The sequence below is a fragment of the Buteo buteo genome, chromosome 22 (genome assembly GCF_964188355.1).
Source record: "Buteo buteo chromosome 22, bButBut1.hap1.1, whole genome shotgun sequence".
Taxonomy (NCBI): Eukaryota; Metazoa; Chordata; class Aves; order Accipitriformes; family Accipitridae; genus Buteo; species Buteo buteo.
The window spans coordinates 23893136-23915630 of record NC_134192.1 but is presented as its reverse complement, the minus strand read 5'-3'; the positions used below and the strand labels follow the sequence as shown (position 1 = coordinate 23915630).

Below are 22495 nucleotides of genomic sequence, written 5' to 3'. Positions count from 1 at the left end.
AAACAGTTCAGGAAACTGTTAACTGAACTCAGCAAAAAGGATTGTAAGTGGTGTAATCACAGGGCTGTAGAGCAGTTCAGGGACTGGAATTTCAGGAATGCATGGGGCAATGTCTTAGAGGAATGACTCACTATAATTAATGAAGCAAATGCAGTTCCATCTACCTTCCACCAAGGAAAATTTCCAGGAAGCTTGAGTGTTTCTAATGCGTCAATCTAAGCCAAGTTAGATGACAGACTAGTTCTAGGAGTCACAGTAACGTCAACACCTTTAGGTGTCCCATGTAACCATTTCAGAACTAGTGGGACCAAGCTACTTCAAAGCACTGGTCAGTGTTTTGCTTTTATCCCTTATTCACAGACTTTCCATTGCTGAAGTTTTTTCAGAACAAGAAACCCTTCCAGAAAACTTCCAACTTATACTTTATGTGAAATGAAACTAATGAATTGGGTGTTGCATCTGACTGAAGTGATTGGCCAAACGGCACGCATTTTATTTCTGAAAACAAAACCACTGTGTAATACTCTGTAATTAGCCTATCCTCTATGGCACTGGCAGCAAAATACTTAAAAATCACCTGCATTAACAAAGCTTCTAAGTTAATACTCTATTTAAAAGCAAACTTTCCAATGTGAGACTGTAGCTCAGAAGCCTCTCTAGAGAAAAGTACCACAAACAAGAACAGCAAGTGTATTTGTTAGCCAACCAAAGGTCAGCAACATGATATGGATGGCAAGATGACACGGTTGTTTACATACAGACACACTAGAGTAAGAAATATTGGCACATTAACACAAAATCACATTCCCAGTCCCATGAAGATTTTCACTAAACAGACTTACTTGTTACTTCCAATATAATTCAATTGTAAGTCTTGGAGGCTATCAGCCTTCAAGTCCACTCTTCAAATGCATGTCCAAGATTCAACTGGGGTTTTTTGGGGGGGTTTTGGTTTTGTTTTTTTTTTTAACCTTACCTGATTGCTAACAGTCTCCACTAGGTTCTGAAAATTTCAACGCTTGTCACTTTCTTTTGGGTCATTCAATACACAATAGTATTCTACACACTTACCTATACAAAGACATGCTATAAAAATACAGCTATGAAGATGGTCTCTAATTAGATCTACTTGACCTCTTTTCCTTGTGTAACATGAAACACTGCCTACTGAATAACCTCACAGCTGGTCAAGTGTCTAAAATTTCATGTTGCTAATGCTAGAACTTCAGAACTAGCTTAGAGACTCTACAGCTTTACTTATTTCAAAACACAGTCACTGTACTTTTATCTCCAGAGTTTGAGGAAAAAAAAGCAGAGTACACTTTTTTTTCTAAATAAAGGCTATTTTTACAAGCAAGTATTCTACAATCCTTTCCCATCCGTAACAAAGTAAACAATATCTCTTTAAAACTTCGGCATTTATGGTCTATCAGACCCTCAACAATTCACGATTATTTTGTTGCACCCTCTTTATCCACTGTACATTCAAACATGTCAAGATCTTCACTGTTACCATTCATAATCATAAAATCATGGAATGGTTTGGGTTGGAAGGGACCTTAAAGATCATCCAGCTCCACCCCCCCTGCCCTGGGCAGGGACACCTTCCACTAGAGCAGGTTGTTCCAAGCCCCATCCAACCTGGCCTTGAACACTGCCAGGGATGGGGCAGCCACAACCTCTCGGGGCAACCTGTGCCAGTGCCTCACCACCCTCACCGTAAACAACTGCTTCCTTACAGCTCATCTAAATCTACCCGCATTTGGTTTAGAGCCATTACCCCTTGTCCCATCCCTACATGCCCTTGCAAAAAGTCCCTCTCCAGCTTTCTTGTAGGCTCCCTTTAGGTACTGGCAGGCTGCGATAAGGTCTGCCTGGAGCCCTTTCTTCTCCAGGTGAACAACCCCAACTCTCTCAGCCTGTCTTCAAGGGAGAGGTGCTCCAGCCCTCTCGTCATCTTCATGGCCTTCCTCTGGACCTGCTTGAGCAGGTCCATGTCCTTCCTGTGCTGGGTGCCCCAGAGCTGGATGCTGTACTCCAGGTGGGGTCTCAGAGAGCAGAGCAGAGGAGGAGAATCACCTCCCTCAACCTGCTGGTTACGCTTCTTCAGATGCAGCCCAGGATACAGGTGGCTTTCTGGGCTGCAAACACACATTGCCAGGTCGTGTTGAGCTTCTCATCAACCAACACCCCCAAGTCTTTCTCCATAGGGCTGCTCTCAATCCACTCATCGCCCAGCCTGTATTTGAGCTTGGGATTGCCCTGAGCCATGTGCAGGACCTCACACTTGGCCTTGTTGAACTTCGTGAGGTTCATATGGGCCCACCTCTCAAGCCTGTCCAGGTCCCTCTGGACGGCATCCCTTCCGTCCAGCGTGTCAACCTCACCACACAGCTTGGTGTTGTTGGCAAAACTGATTAGGGTGCACTCAATCCCACTGTCTGTGTTGCCAACAATGATGTTAAACGGTGCCGGTCCCAATACTGACCCCTGAGGAACGCCACTTGTCATTTCATATGACAGTTATCCTCTGGAAACTTCTATGCAACTTTTCCATCTGGATTAACCCCTAAATTCTTATATACTGATCAGATTAAAGCAATGGGCAGTTTTGTCCCTTGCTTCAACAAAACTATTATTTAACTCCAGGCACATAAAGCCTTCAAATTTGTGTTTTGTTATTATAGAATTGTAGAACAACCCAGGTTGGAAGGGACCTTGAGAGATCATCCGGTTCAACTTTTTGTGGGAAAGGGAGCCTAGATAAGATTATCTAGCACTCTGTCCAATTGCAGCCTGCCAACAAACAGCCACTTAGCTATTTAAAACAAACAAGCAAAGCAACCAATCTTTTCTCTCCAACCAGGATGTGTCATGTCTGTAGCTGCTAGGGCAGGGGGAAGATGCTTCTTAAACTAAGATCCAATGTTAAAATGTCAGGATGTCTGTAATATTTTTGAGTGCATTGAACGTTTGTCTCCAAATGATGGGAAGATACCTCAGCATTTGCAGTACAAGGCACTCAGCTTCTACTGCCAAACAGTAAATTCACTTCAAGTTTACTGACAACTTATACAAGCTTGTGCTTCAAACTGTTTTGCTTTCACTTTTGTCTATTTCTAATCGTACTAGGTACTTTTGATGGGTCGTGTCCACTAAAATTCTAAAGTTTCAAATAAATACACTCAGGTTTCACCACTGCACTGTAATTATTAATGAAGATACTTAATATCAGGAAGCCACGGTCTTTCCTCTCATTGCCCTGCAACAGACTTCTTGGTTTAGAGCACTGCAACCACTTGCTAGTCTTTATTTAGATGAGCTTTAAGAAGAGCTTTCAAAACGTCAGTGCTTTATTAAATCCATATATTATATTTTTCCTTTTATGCTTTGATTTTGTAGTCTAGTTTTAAAGCACTTACATGTATATAACATTCCTTTTAATTTGCAATCTTTTCACATTTCCACTGTATTAATGTTGAATGATTTTCTTCCTCTCTATATTTGCACTTCTATTTTACTGATGATATCAGTGCTGAGAACCACATGCTTTTCTAACTTTGCAAATCAGTATCGTAGTTGCTTTATTTCAAGTCTCCTCCTTTTTCAGCCATCATACAAGTTAGGAAAACTGTTTTACATCTGTTCTATTTTCTACATGATGCTTGAATGTCAACCTCCCTACTACCACTGCTGGCACAGTTTCACATGACTTGTATGAAAGTGCAATGGATTTACTTGCCTGTTGTATGCTGTCCCCATTAACCATATGAGGTAGAAGTGGCACTTCATTCAATATAGGCGTAGCTTCTAATGGAGGCGGCTGGTCGGCCATCATGTCTGAAAACCATTCATTGACAACTGCTCACATTAACCACCTGCTAAAACAAAAAGAAAGTGCCAATACTAGATATGTCTTCCCCCCCCCCCCCCCCAATAATTCTCTACTTCGTTCGCCAAACTTGGTACCAATGCCTCAGAAGAAAAAATACAGCAGTGCCTTCAGGACTTTTTTTTTTTTCCCTTCTCCATAAAACAAACACTTGCACTATGCTATTAATTGGATCTTTTAATGACAGCAATTCAAGAATATTTGAAAACCCAATAGGAAAATATCAGACTTCAACACTCCACAACTCTCCCCCAAAGATTTTCAAATAAACTGACTTTAATTGGAGACAAAAGTTATTGTAAAACATCCACTTCTAGCTTTATTGCGCATTTAAAAACTTATGCAAACTGACAGTCTTAAAAGCATGAAGGGGATCACATGTCATATACCAGAGTTCTTCATAACTGAGTACACCCAAGGAGTCCAATATGTTACCCTACTTTTCATATTTAAGTACTGCATTTAAGCAATACGTATCCTTCTTCTAAAAATATGCTCTTTAAGTATGTATCATGCACATTCAGCTTGACATGCCCCGAGTGATGAAATCGGTACATAAGTGATGCAATTATACAGTAGCATAACTTACACTTATGCAGCACTTCATTCTCAAATTTGTAGTTACAATTTCTAAATTGCCTGTGCTCCAGAACCTAAATTTTAGGCCAAATAATTCACATACTACACGTACATTTCAGTCCCTGTGTGATCAACCCCCTCCAAACTGTGCAATTTCTCCAGTGTTGCAACATGCCATCAATACAGAAATCTGACACAATGAAAACAAAGCTTAAGGCAACACAAGAGAGTAATTTGTACAAAAGTCCAAGTACCACAGAGAATTGCATATGGAAAAGTGCTGCATGGTTTTGGGCTTCTAGTGAATAATCTGTAATTACAATAAATCAAAATACAATCTAAGTGTAAGTGAATTTTCAGTGCATAGTTAATTCAGCATCCATAAAAAAAAAGCACACGATAACAGGATACAGGAAATGCTGACATTTCCTTCTCCCTTCCCATTACCTCCTATAAACCCAGAGAGAAGACAAAATGCGGTTAGGATAGTTCAATTCATTAACTTAAAAACAAAAAGTAAAATCAAGACAAAAAACATTTCCCACTCCCAAATCTGTGCATGAACCAAGTCAACCTATATACAGCTGCCAAATCCTCGTTCAGTTCTCTGTAACCAGTATGGAAATTACAGTGTTGGGGGGTGTGTGTCATTTCTTCTTCTTCTTTTAGAAAGGGTCTGTAATAAAAGTTGAGATTACAAGGATTTCTCCTATATTACCATTACAAGGTAAAGAGGCTGGTAGCATCCACTGATAAAAAAAACCCAAACATTCTTTCTTGTTTGCAAAAACATGTCAAAATAACTGATACAATCACACAGCCACAAAATACAGCATAACAAAATAGCCAAGACTGCCAAAGCAACCAGCTCATTCTGCATACCAATTGTTTTCTGGGTCTGCTCCAGTAACAATTTTAAAGGGCCAAATATGACTGCACAGGTGCAAGGCCTAGACAAGACCTCCAAAGTTTAAATTTGTATCAGGTTTGTCCTAACTATACTTAACTACCTTAGCATGTTACTTATTTCCTGAATAAAATAATCTTCTATCCTATTTGTCACATTTTGAATTACCTCTGCCAAGGAAACAAACTCATCTGATTGTATATAACTATTGCACTTAAAAATACCTGCACAGTAACACTGCCAGTCAGTATGCTAAAATTAAGGCAGAATTTTCTTCCACTACACCTCTCCCATTTTCAGAGGTTTAGAGGTTAGATGCAAGTCTTAAGAGCCATAATAGGAATTCAGTATACACTGGCAGGTTGAAAATACTTTATTTTATATATGCGTACAGTCTCAATTTCTTTCATCTAAGAACCTCAAAGACAACAGAAATTAGCACTTAACATAAAGGGGAAAACCCTGTACCAAAAAGCAACTACATCTGCATTCAAATGTTCAACCAACTAACCAAAATAACCAGCTGTAGAAAAACATGTTCTGAAACAAGTCCCAATACCACCTGCAATTTTAAATAAACGTTCAAAGTTTCTACCCCTAGTCTCCTGCGTTGGCTGAATATAATTCTCTGAGGCTTTGTCTACTAGCTAGCGAGCAGCACAGTGCAGTTAGTACAAATTGTACAGCAGAGCACCAACATCCACATGGTTTTTAGAATCCTTAATCACTTACCTAATGACACAGGTAGTATTTACATTTACACCTAGACCACACATACATTCTACTTGCTTAGTGCTTTAACTTCACATTTTTCAGAGGAAGAACTTAATACTTGGAATATCAGGAAACAAATGTTTTTATACAGTTAATGACAATCTCCAAAAATAGCAAATACAATTTCAAGTCTTAGTAGGAACCTCCATATGGTCAGAGAAAATGGAAGTACTAGCATAAATGAAACCACTTTAATAACTCTTGGTCAGATTCACCTGACTCAGAACACTAACATTTTACTGTACAGCTGGGCTCAGATGGCTGCAAGTGGCAGAACACTAACGACAAAGAGCAACATCCCACTGCATACTGATGGAATTTGCAAAAAACAAGGTTTTTTGCTTCTAGAGCACAGCTTCATTCCTTGAAAATATTGGTAACAGGGCAGCAAAAGACACTGCTGTTCTCAAAGGTGCCACCTCTGCTGGTAAACGAGCATGGGACTCAACCCCTCCCCAGGGTAATAGGTAAAACTTTTCAAGGGAAATAAAGCACCCCCACTGAATACCGTATCAATGGGTTCGCCTCCCAAAAGTCACCATTTCATTCAAGGAAGTAGGTGGTATTTGGGTAAATAAAGAGAATTCCTGAAAAGTTACTACATACTCAGCACAATTTCCTGAAAAACAAAACAAAGAAACAGAGATCTATCTTGAAAAGCCATTACCCACACTCTCCTACTGCTAGTCTAGGAGCGAGGAATCCAGCCCTGCCGTCCTCCGGCTCAGCCCCACGACCCTCGCCACGGAAGGCAGCAGGGCAGGCAATGCAGCACGGCTGCTGGGAGGGACCAAGACAGCCGCTTCTAAAGAAAAGGTGGAGGGCAACCACTGCGTAGGCAGAAAGGAGATTTGAGGATTCTGAACCCACCTCCATCCACAGCCCCCACAATCAAAGTCCTACCAAGTCTCACAGCTTTCCTCAAACACCATCATGAATGCCGGGCATTCTCTGAACCCCCGGATTTAGCCAAAACCCAAACCAAGTTAGCTTTGATAGGCAAATCCAGCTGGCAAGTTGTACTTAGCCCTAAAAGGAAGAACCCACTAGAGGCAGAACTGCATCAAAAAGTTTCTCGGGTCCCTGAAGACTAGTTTATTCTATTGTATGCTTAGTAATAGAGGCTCAGACTGCTATTTTCCACAGTCTGTTCTTGCCAGCTAGGCGTTAAGCTTATCATCACTACTAACTATCCAAGCAGTTAGGGAAAAAAAAAAGAAGAAAAAAATGCTTGCACTAAGAATTCACAGGCTGCACTGACATTAAAGATGAGCTAATACACAACATTTTAAATTCTAGACTAAAAATAAGCAAGAAAAATCCCATCTGCAAGCATTAAAGACTAGGCAAATGTTGTAGTTTTCAGAGTTGCAAGGGAACATACCAAGAATTAATGAATCATTATATATGAATCAATAGCAGCATTTGTACAGATATCTTCTAGAGCTCTGTCACCATGCCCTGGAGATTTTTGAGTCAGTATGGAATTAAATAGATTAATTTTTAGAAAGGTTACATTTTGCAAGGGTACTTCTGGCCTGATTCTTATCTTTACAGTGGCTTCTATTAGACATCAGCTAAAGGTCATTCCCAAACTGTTTGAGCTGAAGGATGAATTCAGCCCATATAGCATAATAGCAATAAAAAAAAAAAAAAAAAAGAATTGGGACTAATCATCTCAGAAACAAACCTTCTGAAACACTGTTTTAGCAAAGCCGAAAGAAGTAATACTGGATATTGCATTTCTAAGTTAACAGAAATCTACACCAGAAATAGCTTGAGCTACTGCTCTCACAGATTACTTGTTCAAGACACTCATCTAAAAAGCTGAAATATTTTGGCATTTATTTCACAACATTAAAAAAATTAAAATATTATTTTAAACTAAGTAAAACCAGGTCATATTTTAAAAATGTACCCCGAGAAGTGTTCCCGAGCAATTCAACACTGTACTAATGTAATACGGTTAATCATGTTAACCATATTAAAAAAAAGGCAATATTTTCCACTGACAGTCTCACACTACAAAGGCTTCTAAGAAAAACAGAAAATCTTAATGACTAGCCTTCCAGAAAACAATTACAGTATACAGCGGCTGTGCCTGACCTCACTTCCTGACATAGTAAAAATGCCGAGACTCTGGAAGACTGAAACATTGGCCTTCCCTTTTCTCCAGCCCAAATTCTTCTCAACCAGTGCTGCAGTCATCCTGGACCCCATCCAGCTCCCGAGGATTCGCACTGAACTCAGTGTTCATTGATTCATGCCTACTCCCGTCTGAAGCCAGCGCCTCAGCCGAGAAAGCTGGGCTCTTATTTACATACAAAACAGCTATTATGCTCCCTACACAGAACTAGCAAAGCAAAGGTAGCTAATTGAAGTCTATATGATACTAGATCATCATACCTTAAGTCTGGAAAACATTATGGATTCTCATGAGACATTTTGAAATTAAAATCTAAAATAGTTTCAATGCAAAGTGAAATAAATATGCAATTCTAGTACATGGGGTAGTTACTAAAACTACTAGAAACAATGCTTGCTGCATTACAAAGCCTCCTTTAGCCATCTGCCAACGTGTAGCTTGGAATGAGGCACCACGTTCAACTCAGTCACTTCCACTTGAATGACACAACAGAAACAACTTCAAAATCATAACAGTAATATCTCTAAGAAAAAGTTATTACCAAAATAATCTTCCTGTATAAACACATCGCTTCTGTTTTATCAAGATCTTTGGAACAGCCACCAGTAAACACCATCAACAGATCAACAATTATACAGACATGGTTTCTCTTTAGGCAGTAATGATGAATTTGCAACTATTTATGTGCAGGGCATGTAAAAACAAAGAAAAGTTTGTGTTACTCATTAAATGCATTTTATAGTACTACAAAAAAATAAGAAAAAATTCATATATTGAAAAAATTTGTTTTTTGTTGGAATGATGTCCTTTGATCATATTAACAGAGTATGAGATTAACTACTGTGCAAATATGTAGCAGTATTACATATTTAGCACATTTTAAAAATCCTGTTATCTCATATTAAATATTTTCCTAGTATATTAAAAAAACTCTCTCCAGAAAGATATCACAGAGAAACTAAATGGGGGTGAACACTGTAGATCGAAATGGATCAGCTTCATTCCACTGTCCAGAGTGGAAGCTGAACAGATTTCATGAACAGTAAAAGTTTATAATTCCACACAGAAGCTATCACAAACCACTGTATTTTCATTATAGTAAGTGTTGGATTTAATATGAGAAAGTTCCTATTCCCAGGAGCTTATTACTTAAATAGAGACTTCTTTTTTTTAATACAGTATGCCCGAGTTAGAAAGAACAATGTGTCCAGGACCAAAAAGGAAGTCTGATGGAGAGCTAGAAACTCAGCTCAGACTTCCTGATTTCTAGGTTCAGCACCTTATGCAACCTTCTAGCCTGATCATAAGTTTACATTTATTGCAGGAAGTAAACTACTACAATATTGCTATTTATTAAAAGCAGTATTGTAAAAAACCCTAGAATTTTAATTATACCTTTTTATATTAATAGGATTACTAATTAGTATTATATATTTACTATACTTTCATATATTATATATATTTATTTTCTCTAAGTGGTGGGGTAGGAACAAAGTCTTATTACAAGCAACAAACTTAGTGTCTTTCACCTTTGGAAAAAAGTAACATCTAGAACTGGATCTGTGGACATACACATATATGAACCTCATGTACTCTGATAAAGAAAACACTGAAACACTGCCATGCCTTAAACTCCAGATCTCTTGCAAACTGAAACTTCTGAGTATTTTAAACACACTCTAATCTGTCAGTTAAATTTTGCATCAGTGATCTCCAAAGTTTGTTAAAAAGAACAACAGTAGACCCAAACAGAAGTCGTCCCCAACCCCAAGCTAAGGAATAGCCTTGTCAAAAAGATCAAACCTTATTTATGAATTCTAAAAAACCCTCAACCCTCCAGATTTGAAATTTATGCCCCACACCATTTTGAGGTAGGAAACATTTTGGAAAAAAGATACAAGGTACCCTCTCCCACCCAAGTTTTTCAAATAAACAGTATTAACAAGGTGTTTAAGATATCATCCCAATCCTAAAATAGATCTCCTCTGCCACAGGACCACACATGAGACATTCTAGGTGGATTGGTTTACTTTTAGCAAGATTAAGGGAATGAGAGACTTAACAGAATCAGACTTAACAGAAGCTCAGTTACAACTTTAGCCCTGAAAAGACCACCATCACTCCATAACAGTCATCTGTTCAAAACTAAATATATGTTTTGATTAAAATGTTGGAAATAATTTATAATGACACCCAAGTGAATTTGTCTGCACCATCTTGTTGAAGTTTGGCTTCTAGCCATAAAGGCGCCACAACTTTGATACTGAAAACGTTCTTCATGACTTACCCAACAAATGTGCTCAAACTTTTTTAATGCTTACAGCTGTAAAGCCCGATGTCATTTTGATCTAGGTATTGCTAAGGCCTTGCAATTTTGACCTAGACGAGGTCTGCAACCCAAGTAAAACAAAAAAAAAACCTCAACAAAATGCCCATCCCAACTCCACATAGTACAAGGTTTCCACAGTCTGCCAAGTGTTTTCTTCTGGAAACTCTTTTAAAACTTTTTTCTCTTTTGACATTTAAAAAAGTGACAATTTCAGAACATTTCTCTGTGTTTTCCAAAAAGTTTAACTGTTACTTAAATGCTTATTCTAAAGTAGTGGTAATAGTTTTCATGGTAAAATATAGGCCACAAGCCTTTTATTACAGATAGTCCTTCTGCCCTGTCAAAGACCATTTGGGGATCAAACACATCAGGCCAGCTGCCAGAAGGACCTCTAGTAACTTCCTAAAAGCTGCAGAAAGTTGGCTGGCTCCTGTGCCCACCGACAAGAATGACCCATGGAGGGGGATGTCAAGGTGTAAATGATCTGTAGGAGAGCAGGGGGGTAAAAAACCCCAACCAACCAAAAAAGGCAATTAGCAAATTACAGGACACTTTTTTTTTTTTTTCTAAAGATGATTAATACTCATCTCTGAGGGTACTGTGAGACCTGGCTGCCCATAAAAGATGCTCCCTGAAGGAGGAGTAAGATTGAGATGGAAAGCCCTCATATCACAGACACCACAAAACCCTAAAAAAACAGAGAAACAGCAGATATAACATACTAAGACACACGGGAACTCTGATGTAAGTGATAATATCACCTTTCATCCTCCCTTACCAACCCAGATCAGGTTCCTGATGTGACTGTACCAGGAAAGCAATAAAAAAATTACTCCCCTCCACCCTCAAACAGAAACTACACAAGCAACCACCCATAGCACATAAGAATTATTTTCCAGCCTGAAACTACACCCCTTAAGATTTGAGAGCTCTACTCCATGGGGACAAAAAAGGCAAATGCACAGTCTGAAGGGCAGTGCTCACCCTACAAGGTTAGATGCATTTTCCCAGTGACTGCAGAACTTCTTGCTGTTCTTCACAAGAGAAACGCCACTGTTAAGAACTGTGAGCTGGGAAGCAAGTATTTGTCAACACCCAGAGTACATCAGATTTGACTTGATTGGAGCTGTTATTTAATAATATGCTCATTGGTCACATTAGGGACATGTCTGTCCTCTTGATTATTGATTTGAGGCCTGTAAAGTTTGCATTAACAGTTTCTATAATGCAAACATTACATTATTTTCACATAAATATTTTCCTTCATTGTTATAGTTATTTTACGCCTTTCCTCTTATTGCCAGAAAAGCAGAGCCATATCCTAAGCACTTCTGTGCTGCTTCCTAAGTGACCAGCCCCATAAAATGAAACCCAGTAGTTCCTGAAAGGTCCTATTTCTACTTCTGGAAGTGTTCAACAGAACTGAACACCTCAAAGGACTGAGCCGTTAAAGTGTTTCATTCTTATTTCAGCTTTAAAAAAGTAATGGGATTAAGATATTTTCCAGCTGTATCGGTGGTGGTAAAAAAATAATAATTGAATTAAATGCAAAACTGACTGCTTCTTTCCACCAGCTAGGAAGATGACACATTCTGGCATACGCTAAGTTGCTCATTCTAATGTCCTAAAGCTACACAAAGCATGAAATTTTCAAGCTTATATGGAAAAGCTTTTAATAAATGCAATGTAACAACATATTTATTTAAATTATGATTTTCTAAGTGTGAAACTTTGCCCCCTGAATTTCAAAACATTGTTCTGGTTGTTCAGGCCTTGAAGGAAACCAGTTTATTTGCACATTAACAAGATACTACTGAAATTCTATATGAAAATGTCTATCCAAATCACTTCGAACTTATGGAAATAACATACACCATAGCCCACTGAAAAGTACTTCCAAAAAAACTTCTGATTAGAGTCACAAGAAGTAAAGCACACTGTTGAAATGAAAAAAATGATAAAAAATGAGAAAGGAAAACCCTACAAAGACCAAAAGCAGTGAAAGTGTCCTCACAGGACTCATGGTGCAGTTGTAATGTTAACAGTGGTAAAGAACAGCTGGAAAGCTAATAGGGTATTTCTTGGCAAATAAAACACAGCTCTAGAAAGACAACCCTATACTCTTACGAGCACAAGGCCTACTACGTACCTGAAAACATATCTTGGTGATAATACAGTAAGGGCCACAGAGAAACCTTAACCAGTCAGCAAAAAGGTAGCTGGAGTTTACACCTTTAAGTAACTACAGATCTGAACAGATGAAGCAAAATGTTTAAAACTGTGCCAAGATTTACAAGATGGGAACTGCAAGTTTCTACAGGGAGCTGCATGTGCTCCAAGATCTGAAATTCAGGTTAAGTATCTGCATAACTAGGTACAATTCCTTCCTATGGGACAAATTTGGTCTTGAAGTGGAACGTAAAATTGAATCCATTTTATGGTAATTTTTTTCCCCTAAAAAGAAACAAGTTCTGCCCATTAATTTACCAACCTTCTTCAATTCCAGGGGAAAACGTTCTGTTTCAAAGACTGGAAACAATCCAAAGAAATGTCTATTGTACGTGTGGACAAGTCCACCGCAACAGGAACACATACTCCATAGCACCTTGTTCATCCGAGTTTCCTCCCTATAGCAAGGAATACCTAGTTCATAGCAAGGAATAAATATCTAAGTATTTTTAAAAGCTTTTCTTATAATCTTCAAACAAGAGCTGGCTGACGACAGGCCAGCAAAGTGGTAAATTTAAGTGCACCCTGAGCTTGGCTAGTCTACTTTGTCCTGTGTGATACATTTCCAGACAGCAAATGTGCCACACTCTGTGTTGCACGTAGACATGGATGTCAGTTTGCTGTGCCAATGAAACCTCCTGGGATTATGCCCGGGAATCACCAAAACTCAGACCTTTTTAGTGCCAGAGCTGGGTAATACCTGTCCTAAATTAAGCTAGAGAGCATTATGGGATGGCAGACCCACACACAAAGTTGATACAGCTCGTATGATACAATCAAGATGTGATCCAAAAGTTATCCTCCAAATGCTTGCATTCCAAATCTTGAACGACAACTTATTTACTTTAAACTTGACTTTAAGAGTGAGCAATCATCCAGACGATTAAAACCAACATTAACAATGCTATTTCCAGGAAAGGCTCCCTACCACAAGACTGGTCAGAGCAGTCAGTTGTTGTCTAATCTAACAAAACAGAAGTAAAATCAGGACTTGACAAGATTAATATAAGCAGGAGTTTTCTTTCAGGTTTCTGTAGGGACTAAGAAAAGCAAAGGCTGATTTTCCACTAGCTCTGATTCAATCTGCTTCTGTGAATGAGAAGTGTGCTTGATGTAGCCTGTTAGTGTATTGACACAAACAAGCTTTTTAATTTAAGAACCCTCTTACAAAACATGACTTCAAAAACAAGCATAAAAATACAGTGAAAGCAAAGGATTTCTTCAAATTGTAAGAGATTATGCAAGCTTCAAGCAAGGAAGAATTATTTTGATACACAAACTGAAGACTGTTTTCCTTGCGCAACATGAGAAGAGGTTCAGGCTGTAATGCTTTAGCTGCACAGCGGATCAAATTAGTCTAGTTAAAACAGGTTATACTTAAACCAAGGGCTAAAACACACCAATAAATTACTTAAATTACCACATCTGAGCAGTCTCATGGTAACAGACCATGTGCATTTTTTTAGTTCATGGAAAATGCAAGGTAAAATGCAAGTATGAGGTCATACACATGAGGTTTAAGCAAGCACACTTCGCTCAGCATTTGTGACAGGCCAGTAACATGCATATAACCATTTATCACAGTTCAGCTGATGCATGGTAACAGACTAAAATAATTTGCTTCTATATCCAAGCTTTAAATATTTATTGGTAAATCAGTTAACCTGCTACAAGTTCGGGGATGTAATCACACCTTCACATAAGAGCTTAAGTAGAAATTATCACAGTTTCAAAGAATCCAAGGGTGACAGTTTATATATACTCTTTTACAAAGTTTCTATTTTAAGAAATCTAGGGATTAAAAATCAAAATAACAGTTTACAATACACTAAAAAGTTGTTTACATATTATCTTCCAAAACTGAGTAATTCTTCTAAATAATTATCACCCCTGACGTTTTGAAATGGACAAAAATATATGCATTGGTAAGTAGATTAAACCTTCTGATGAAAACAGTCATTCTGCTCAATACTAACATGTACCATCTTGCAAGTACTTAAAAGAGTACTAAAGCTACTTATATCCATGCAAACATTAAAGGCTGCCTTTATTCCTTCAAGTAACTGTAGTATGACGAACCCAACTGAAGTTATACATTAATGGTACAGATCACTTCACTGGTTTGGAACACTTTAATACTTCACATAGCAGAACTGAAAGCAACGGATCCCCATTAGAGATAGCAATGTTGAAGCTATTTAATAAAGGGCATTAAACAGCAAATAAAAGTACTTCATCTAAATTTATAAACCCGTATTTAACATGGTTAAATGATTTTCCTCCCAAAATACCTATTCAACTCCAGGAGACTATAACATGGTTACCAATTATTTTTTTTTTTAATATCTTGTAAGAAATCCATCTGCTCATTGATCTTACGCTCAGAGGACACTTTCAACTTTTCTCCCCAAAGACTTGTTTTTTACTTATGTAGTTTCACATCACATTCTATTCCACATCGATTAGCTACCATTCAGTTCTTTACTCGATTTCTTCTGTTGCATTAGACAACTGTGAACCAAACATGAAAGGGCTTGGGAAAATGGGGTAAACTGCTCTTCACAAAGTTGAAACTAGCATATTACACTTGAATTTTGGTGCATATTCATAACATGAAAACTAATTCTTCATTAAGAGCAAAAACATACCACCATCATAGAAAAATTAAAATCTGCTTCGATACCTTTCAATTCAATGAACAGCACATTAGCTGTGATGTAACACAAAAATGCAGTTTCGTCCTAACATAGCTGATGTGGGATTGCATTCCACAACGCAGCAGTCGCATTAGGCTAAAAACCACACTGTAGTAAACTATATGCAGCCAATATCACACATACAGGGATCAAAAACTTCTCAAAGGATAGGGTTACTTAGTGACTATATAATAGTTGCATAGTGTTGACAGACACCCATTTTGAGCCATATTAACAACGGCTCTCTTCTAATCCACAGATAGGTCGTGAAACATGAATTCAAATACATGAATTGGAAAGACCAGGCCTCCACCGATGCAATGGGTGGTTCTACACCTAAATGTTCTTTTTAAGAAAAAGCTTGACAATGGTCTTCAGGAGATACTCACGTCAACTCTTCAAAACATGAGAACAGCTACTTTGTGTCTTTACGTCAAAAAGGTGATTTCTGATTCACACATGCTTTATACTTCATCTTCTTATTCTCCTCCCATGTAAAACACACTGTTCCAGCCAACAGCTTCCAAAACTAATCTTTACTTTTGGCTACTTTTATTTTTAACAATGCAACTGCCGTGGTTTCATAAGGGTATTATAGTATTGTACATCAGTATAGAATTCACAGGAATCTTCATTTAAAAAAAAAAAGTTGGAGAATTCTTGCTCTCACAAGTGCCATACTGTGGCAATTTTCTGACAGATTTCTTTCCGCTTTTCAAGCAGGTCAGCTCTATGACCTGATCAATTCCATGACTGAGGAGCTCAATTCCATGAGCTCCAACTAAAAACAATGTATCTGAGTAAGGCCACCTAGTTGGTCCCTTATCAGTATGCTACCACCCACTTGAGCTGTTTTCTACACAGGAAATGCATTTAGCTAAAACCAGAATTTACTTTCTTTATCCAAAGGCCAATTATGCAAGTCCCTCTAAAGACAAAACTTCCAGCTAAGGGGTGGCATGGGGCAGAGGGGGGAGAGAGAGAGTAATGCGAAAATAAAGATAAGGTTGCTACCTTATAAAATCAATAATGTTTATGTGGAAATACTGAACCTCTTCTTACCTCAAGAACTCTATCAGTTCTTCCTTCCTTAATTCATTTTTTCCATTTGATAATAAGTTATCCAAAAAATTCTTCCAATGAAAAAAAACAAAGGACTCCTAAGTTTAGAAGTCTGTCAAATGCTTTTATATTATTTCACCTTAAAGTGTTACTTAGAGACTTAAAAGGAAAAAATGCTTTATAAAATCTGGGAGAATAGTAAATTATGTCTAATTACCGTTGACACTCTCCTGACTTGAATTTGTTCCTGTTGATAAATGTTACACGGTCAGCGCCTGCTGTATGAGCAATGTGCTGTACTGTCCCTCAGTCTTCTTCCTGCAGACAAGAAAAGTGTAATTTTCTTTTAAGTGACTTGGCAAGCATGAAGTCTTATAAAAAGGTGCAGAAAACAACCTACATTCAATAAGACAGCAAGAGACATCAGAGAACAGCCAGTGATTAACTCTACTAGAATCAGCAAATAAAACTCAAGGAAGACCCGACTGGGAAAGAACCAGATGACCTTACGCAGTGTTCTTGCATTTATTCAGTATGTACAGAATGCAAAACCTGACAACTGTGTAAACACTGCACATACATTTAATGCCATACTAGCCAAAGACACTCCATTGCTTATTTATGATCTAATTAGTGAAAGGTAACTTGAATGCTATGAAGATGGTTCCCGTATGAAGCGCATTCTGTGGTAATTAAGTGTATTTACTTAGCTATCTACTCAATGCTCTATTCCTCTGTATGACAAAAGTGATGAAAAAAAAATCCATTTCCAGAAAGTATGTGAATGTATCCAAATTTAAATTATCATTAACATATTTATCCTCTGGTAGGGGACATAAAAAAGACATAAATTGTACAATCTGGAAAACGCAATCACAGTTTACTGTTACGGGGCAGCACAACCTTATTCTAGAAACTGTTCCACTAAAGGTGCTCCAGCATGAGAAGGTAGTGAACAGCTTCAGTAGTCACTGGAGCTGTTCAAGATGTTAAATTTAATGATGTAAAAACCACTATCTTTCCCAAGCTACTGAATCCAGTACCAAACTCCAGTTCCTAAACCGTTTGCACACTGAGGATTGTAAATTGCCTTGTTCTGGCTCTCCAAACTCAGGAAGCCTTTACAAATGTTAGTCAATTCCCAATATAGGTTTTCTAAAGAAAAGGCACAGGCATGTATGTTCTGCAGTTTTACTGGAACACTCCAAGAAATCACTGCCCCCGTAGCTCACTGAGGTAGTTTACAGACTCAGCTGGCTAGCTTTGCACTGAGCCAGCCAGCAGAAGCTCACAGCTTCCTCCAGCAAACACAGCAGATCCATTGTTATTTTCCCCAGAAAGGTGATACTGTCTTGAAGTCGCAGATGTTTCTGAAGTCACAGCCTAATAAATGTTCCTCCTGAACTACTTTTAATAAGACATGGGCAAAAAAATATAAAGCATCAGGCCCCAATGCTGGAAAAGTGAACCTTGAGCAAACGGAGGCATTTTCCACATCAATCAAGATATTTGGAACAATAGCAGATTTACATTAAGATTGAAACAGACTAGGGGCTCTGAGCCAGTGGTCTGTCTTTGCTGGTCAATACACAGAAAGGATTGTGTTAGCACCACTGAAAGAATAAATTATCGCTGCTTTTACAATAAGCTCTTCAAGAATGCAATAAAGAGTTCAGTGTGTGCTCCTCACTCAGGAATCCAAAACTTTTCAGTTAAGGTCTGGCTTGCAGCAAAGATAACAGCTGAAAACTAACCATCTTGACCTTGGTAAGCTTCATGACAACTTGCTAAAAACAGGTGAAAAAAAAGGAAAAGGTTACTTCTCTGATATTCACCGGCCTTGAAACCAGAGCAATGAGCAACCACAATTTTAAACACCGATAGTTCAGACCTGATTGTTTTGAGATATAGCAAAATTAGAAGTGAGAAACGTAACTTTTTTCCTGAAGTCTCTTGACTGTTGCAGTATTACTAATATTGAGGTTTTCTCATCTGCTTTCAGAGATATATTTAAAATTCTTCTCTGATTAAATGAAATAATGACAAGAAATTAAGAAGATACTTAGCTAGGGAGGCATTTTTGCAATATTTCATACTGGCTTATGACTTTGATGCAGAATATTGTAAGAATGCCTTCCCGGTTGTCCATTTCCTTAAAAGTTACAAGCTTACTTCTACAGTTTCACAAGAAGTCTTCCAAGTTGGGGGAAATAGCAGGTCATCAAATAAAAGTGCCAGCTTCAGTCTTCCAAGCTTAAAACATGTATTTTAATTTGCTTGAAATTCACCTAAGGGGATTCCAAAACCTTTTTCAATAATTAGTGTACAAATGGGTCTACAAATACATACATAGTACCGCTCAAACATACTGCGCTCCCAGTGGGGGTTTGCCAAGGCCAGGCACACTCTCTTGTGAGCAGAATGCTGGAATTTTTACTGTTTGCACAGTACATATAAAATCTTGTTTTTTAAGGACTCACCAAAACTTTCCTAAAAATAAACGTAAAAGATGAAAGATTGTTGGCATGGGTGTGACAACCCACACAGTCAACATGATGCAAATGCTAGCCTCCCAAAAAACCCAAACAAAAGACTGTTAAAACCGTTACAGAACATTTATGTTGCTTTGTTGCAAATTTGGTTTCAGTGCACCATCAAATAAAGATGCAGTTTGTGATCAAGGGTTGTGGCAGGAAACACATTTGTGTAGACAAAGTTATCTTTATTCTCTCTAAAGGTGAATACATTAGGAGTTATTGTTTTAAACTATTCTAACATCCAATTCCTCAAAACCATTGGCAAGTAAAACACTGTAGTAACATTAACTACCAAGTTTTACGCACAGAAATAAGCTACCTCAGTATAACAGGAATGAAAACAGCCTGCAATATGTATCTGTGCAGACACAAACCCCAAGAAGTTGAAATTATTCCATTTCATTGTCAAAGTGCTGCTTAATTGCAGTTAAGGCCAAGTTTTTCAAAAACTTGCTGCAACAATACTGAGCCTACAACCGAGTGAACAACTTGTAATAGCTTGCTCCAGGAGACATTTAAGACAGTCAATACAAGTCCTGTTTATTCACAGACTGCTGTATTAAGAATCACAAACTAAGAACCAGGATACCAACGAACACAAAGGAGATGACTTTCAACTCAGCTTTACAGAATATTAGATTTATTTGATCCTAGCTAAGAACAAATTATTCCCAGACAACAGCAGCATTCCAAAACTTTCAGAGATTTGGAACACAATAAGGTAAAAAGACCTAAAAGAGAGGACAGTGTAATAGCTGGCTGTTTTTCAACATGCATGATTACACACACAGAGCCTTGAGAAAGTCAACATCATTTTACCACCTTATCCTTTTTCACATACAAATTACATAAAACAAGGAAAGGAATGCAAGTGTGGGAAGCAACTCGGGTTTTGCTTCTTACTCACAAAGATACTGAGCAAAACACAAAGTACTTTCTTCTACACTGGATATTAACTCCAAGGTCAATTTATTGGCTTAAAATACAGAGAGGATGCTTCCCTGGTTAAAATGCTAATCTGAGTCTCAGGAAATCTAGATTCAATTCCCTGCCTCACCACATACTTCCTGTGTGACCTTGGGCCATAAATATTTCGGTGCCTCAGTCTTTCCATCTGTGGCTGAGATAGTATTTCCCTATTGAATCAAGTGTCATAAAGATAAATACATTAGAAGAACATTAGGAATCACAGACCACAGGCACAAGCGTACCGGGCTACTGAAGAACGTATCTGCAGCAGTACTGTGTGTCAATATTCACAGTTAGGCATCAGGTAAAGCAAGGAAGGACTGCCAATGTTGAAAACCTAGTTACCGCAGGACAGAAAAGCCATAAAATACTCAAAGAATGGACAGAAATTGAAACATCAGTTATAAAAATAAATCAGCTTTACAGAAAATTTCCACCATTCCAACAAGAAGTCTGAGTAGCAAGTTTTAAACAGGAACAAAACTCAGAAGCCAGCTGAGAGCGAGCTGCTAAAGGAAGCAAATACACCTGCCAGCAATGCATTATTATTACCCTGTTTTCCGAGATTACTGCGATGTGCTGCGCATGAAGCGCCTCAAATAAGAAGCAGCGGAGGGGCTAGCTGAGGCTGGGGGGCCACGAATCCCTGGAGACTCTCCCCCAGCGCTCCAGCAGGAAAGCAACCGCACGTTGCTGAAGTCAACAGCCTTTTGTAAAAGGCAGTAAATAGGATTGCGCTGAAAAGCAGTCACAGTAGGGTCCCCACCTTTGCCGCTGCCCCAAGGCAGAGGGGGACAAAGCAAAAGGGGGGAGGGTAAAAAGATGGTCACCACCCAAACACTAGATGACAGGACTGACCTCCCCCTGCCCCGACCCCAGGAGGAGCTGGGGGAGGTGTCTGGTACTCGAGCTGCTGATCAGCCAAGGGGAACAACTACAAGGCTACGTGGCATTTGCAGGCAGCAGCTCCGGCTGCCGAGGAGGGAGAAAGGGGGGGGGGGGGCGGCGAGGGGGAAGCTTGGGGGGGCGAACGACTTCAGATCTCACCCCCCTCTCCCCAAAGAAATAGAAGGAAAAGGCGGGGGGAGAGGGAGAATTTGCGCGTTGGGGTGAGGAGCGGGAACGGGCGGAGGGAAGAGCGAGTCCGGGGAGCTCGCTGGCACGAACCCCATCCGGGGAGGCACAGCGGGGCTCGCTGAAAGGCAGCCGCCATACCCCCGCCCTGCGAACGGGACCGCCGCGACCCCGGCCCCAGACCCCTCTGCCTTCCCAGCCCACCCCGCCCGAGCGGGACCTGCCGCCGCCGCAGCGGGGCTGTCCCGTTAGAAGCGGGCCACCAAGCCCCCCTCCCTTTGCACCCCAACCCCGGGCAGACCCCCCACACCCCGTGGGGCAGCCCACCCGTACAGCCCTCCTCCAACCCCGGCTCCCCCCCGCCCCCCTCAGCCTGCCCCGTACCCCAGGCACCCCATCCTCCCCCCACACACCGGGCTGCCCCCACCTGCCCCCCGTACGCCACGTCCACCCCCCCAAACCTCCCTCATACCCCGGGCTCCCCCTCCCCAACACCCTCCCCACACCCCGGGGTCCCGCTTTTCCCCTCAATCGCCTCACAGCCCGCCTCCCCCCCCCCCCCCCCCAAATGGCGGGCACCCCTCCTCTTCCTCCTTTCCCCCACTCCCCAGCCGCCGTCCCGCACCCCGCCGTCTCCCGCCACAGACGGGCCGGCACCCCGCCGCCTTCCCACCCCCCCCTCCTTCCCGCCTCGCCGGGCTCCGCTCCGCTCCCCACCGCCGCCGCCAGCTCCTGGCACTGCCCACCCCGCCTTGGGTGGGGAACGCCGCGCTCTCCCCCCCGGCCCGGCCCGGGCCCGGCCCCGCCACCCTCTCCCCCACCCAACCCCACGGGGGAAGCAGAAGGAGCCCACGGGAACGGCCCCTCTTTATCCCGAAGCCGCGTTCGCGGCGATCCCCACGGCAGCAACTGACCGTGCGCGGCGCCTCAGCCCCCGCCTCAACCCCGGCGCTGCCGACCGCCAACCGACCGTTCCGCCATGATGGAATGCGGGCACTGCGCCTGCGCCGCCGGCCGGGGGCGGGCGGGCGCGCCAACCGCAGGCCGGGCCGATCTTCGTCTTTAGCCACCCGCTCCCGCGAAAAGAGGCGCGGGGGGGTGGGGGGGGGGGAGGCCGCAGGTGGCTGGAAGGCCGCGGCCGGGGCGAAGGCTCGGGCCTGCGGGTGTCCGATGGGGGAAGCGGGGCCGGGGAACGAGGGAGGGGACGCGGCTCTTCGTGGCAGAGGTGGCACGGAGCGGAGACAAAGGTGCGACGGAGCGGGTGGCCGGCCGGCTGGCTGGGCCACCCAGCCGTCCCGCCG

The 22495-nt window shown here is 40.8% G+C and overlaps 1 protein-coding gene across 8 annotated transcripts in view; it reads right to left on the bottom strand.

The window, feature by feature from the left end:
• Positions 1-22216, bottom strand: part of LOC142043340 (fibronectin type-III domain-containing protein 3a-like) — a 50257-nt gene extending 28041 nt beyond the window's left edge. Inside the window, exons 1-4 of one of the 8 annotated variants that reach the window (XM_075054408.1) lie at positions 20363-20377; positions 18787-18902; positions 16832-16932; positions 3743-3881 (exon numbers count right to left, since the gene is read on the bottom strand). In XM_075054408.1, the coding sequence (XP_074910509.1) occupies positions 3743-3838 (96 nt within the window). In that variant the 5' untranslated portion in view covers positions 3839-3881; positions 16832-16932; positions 18787-18902; positions 20363-20377. Of the gene's footprint in view, positions 1-3742; positions 3882-16831; positions 16933-18786; positions 20321-20362; positions 20952-22108 lie in introns of those variants that run through there. The other 7 variants (XM_075054404.1, XM_075054407.1, XM_075054409.1 and 4 more) reach the window with 7 other exon arrangements.
• Between the last annotated feature and the right edge of the window lie 279 nt (positions 22217-22495).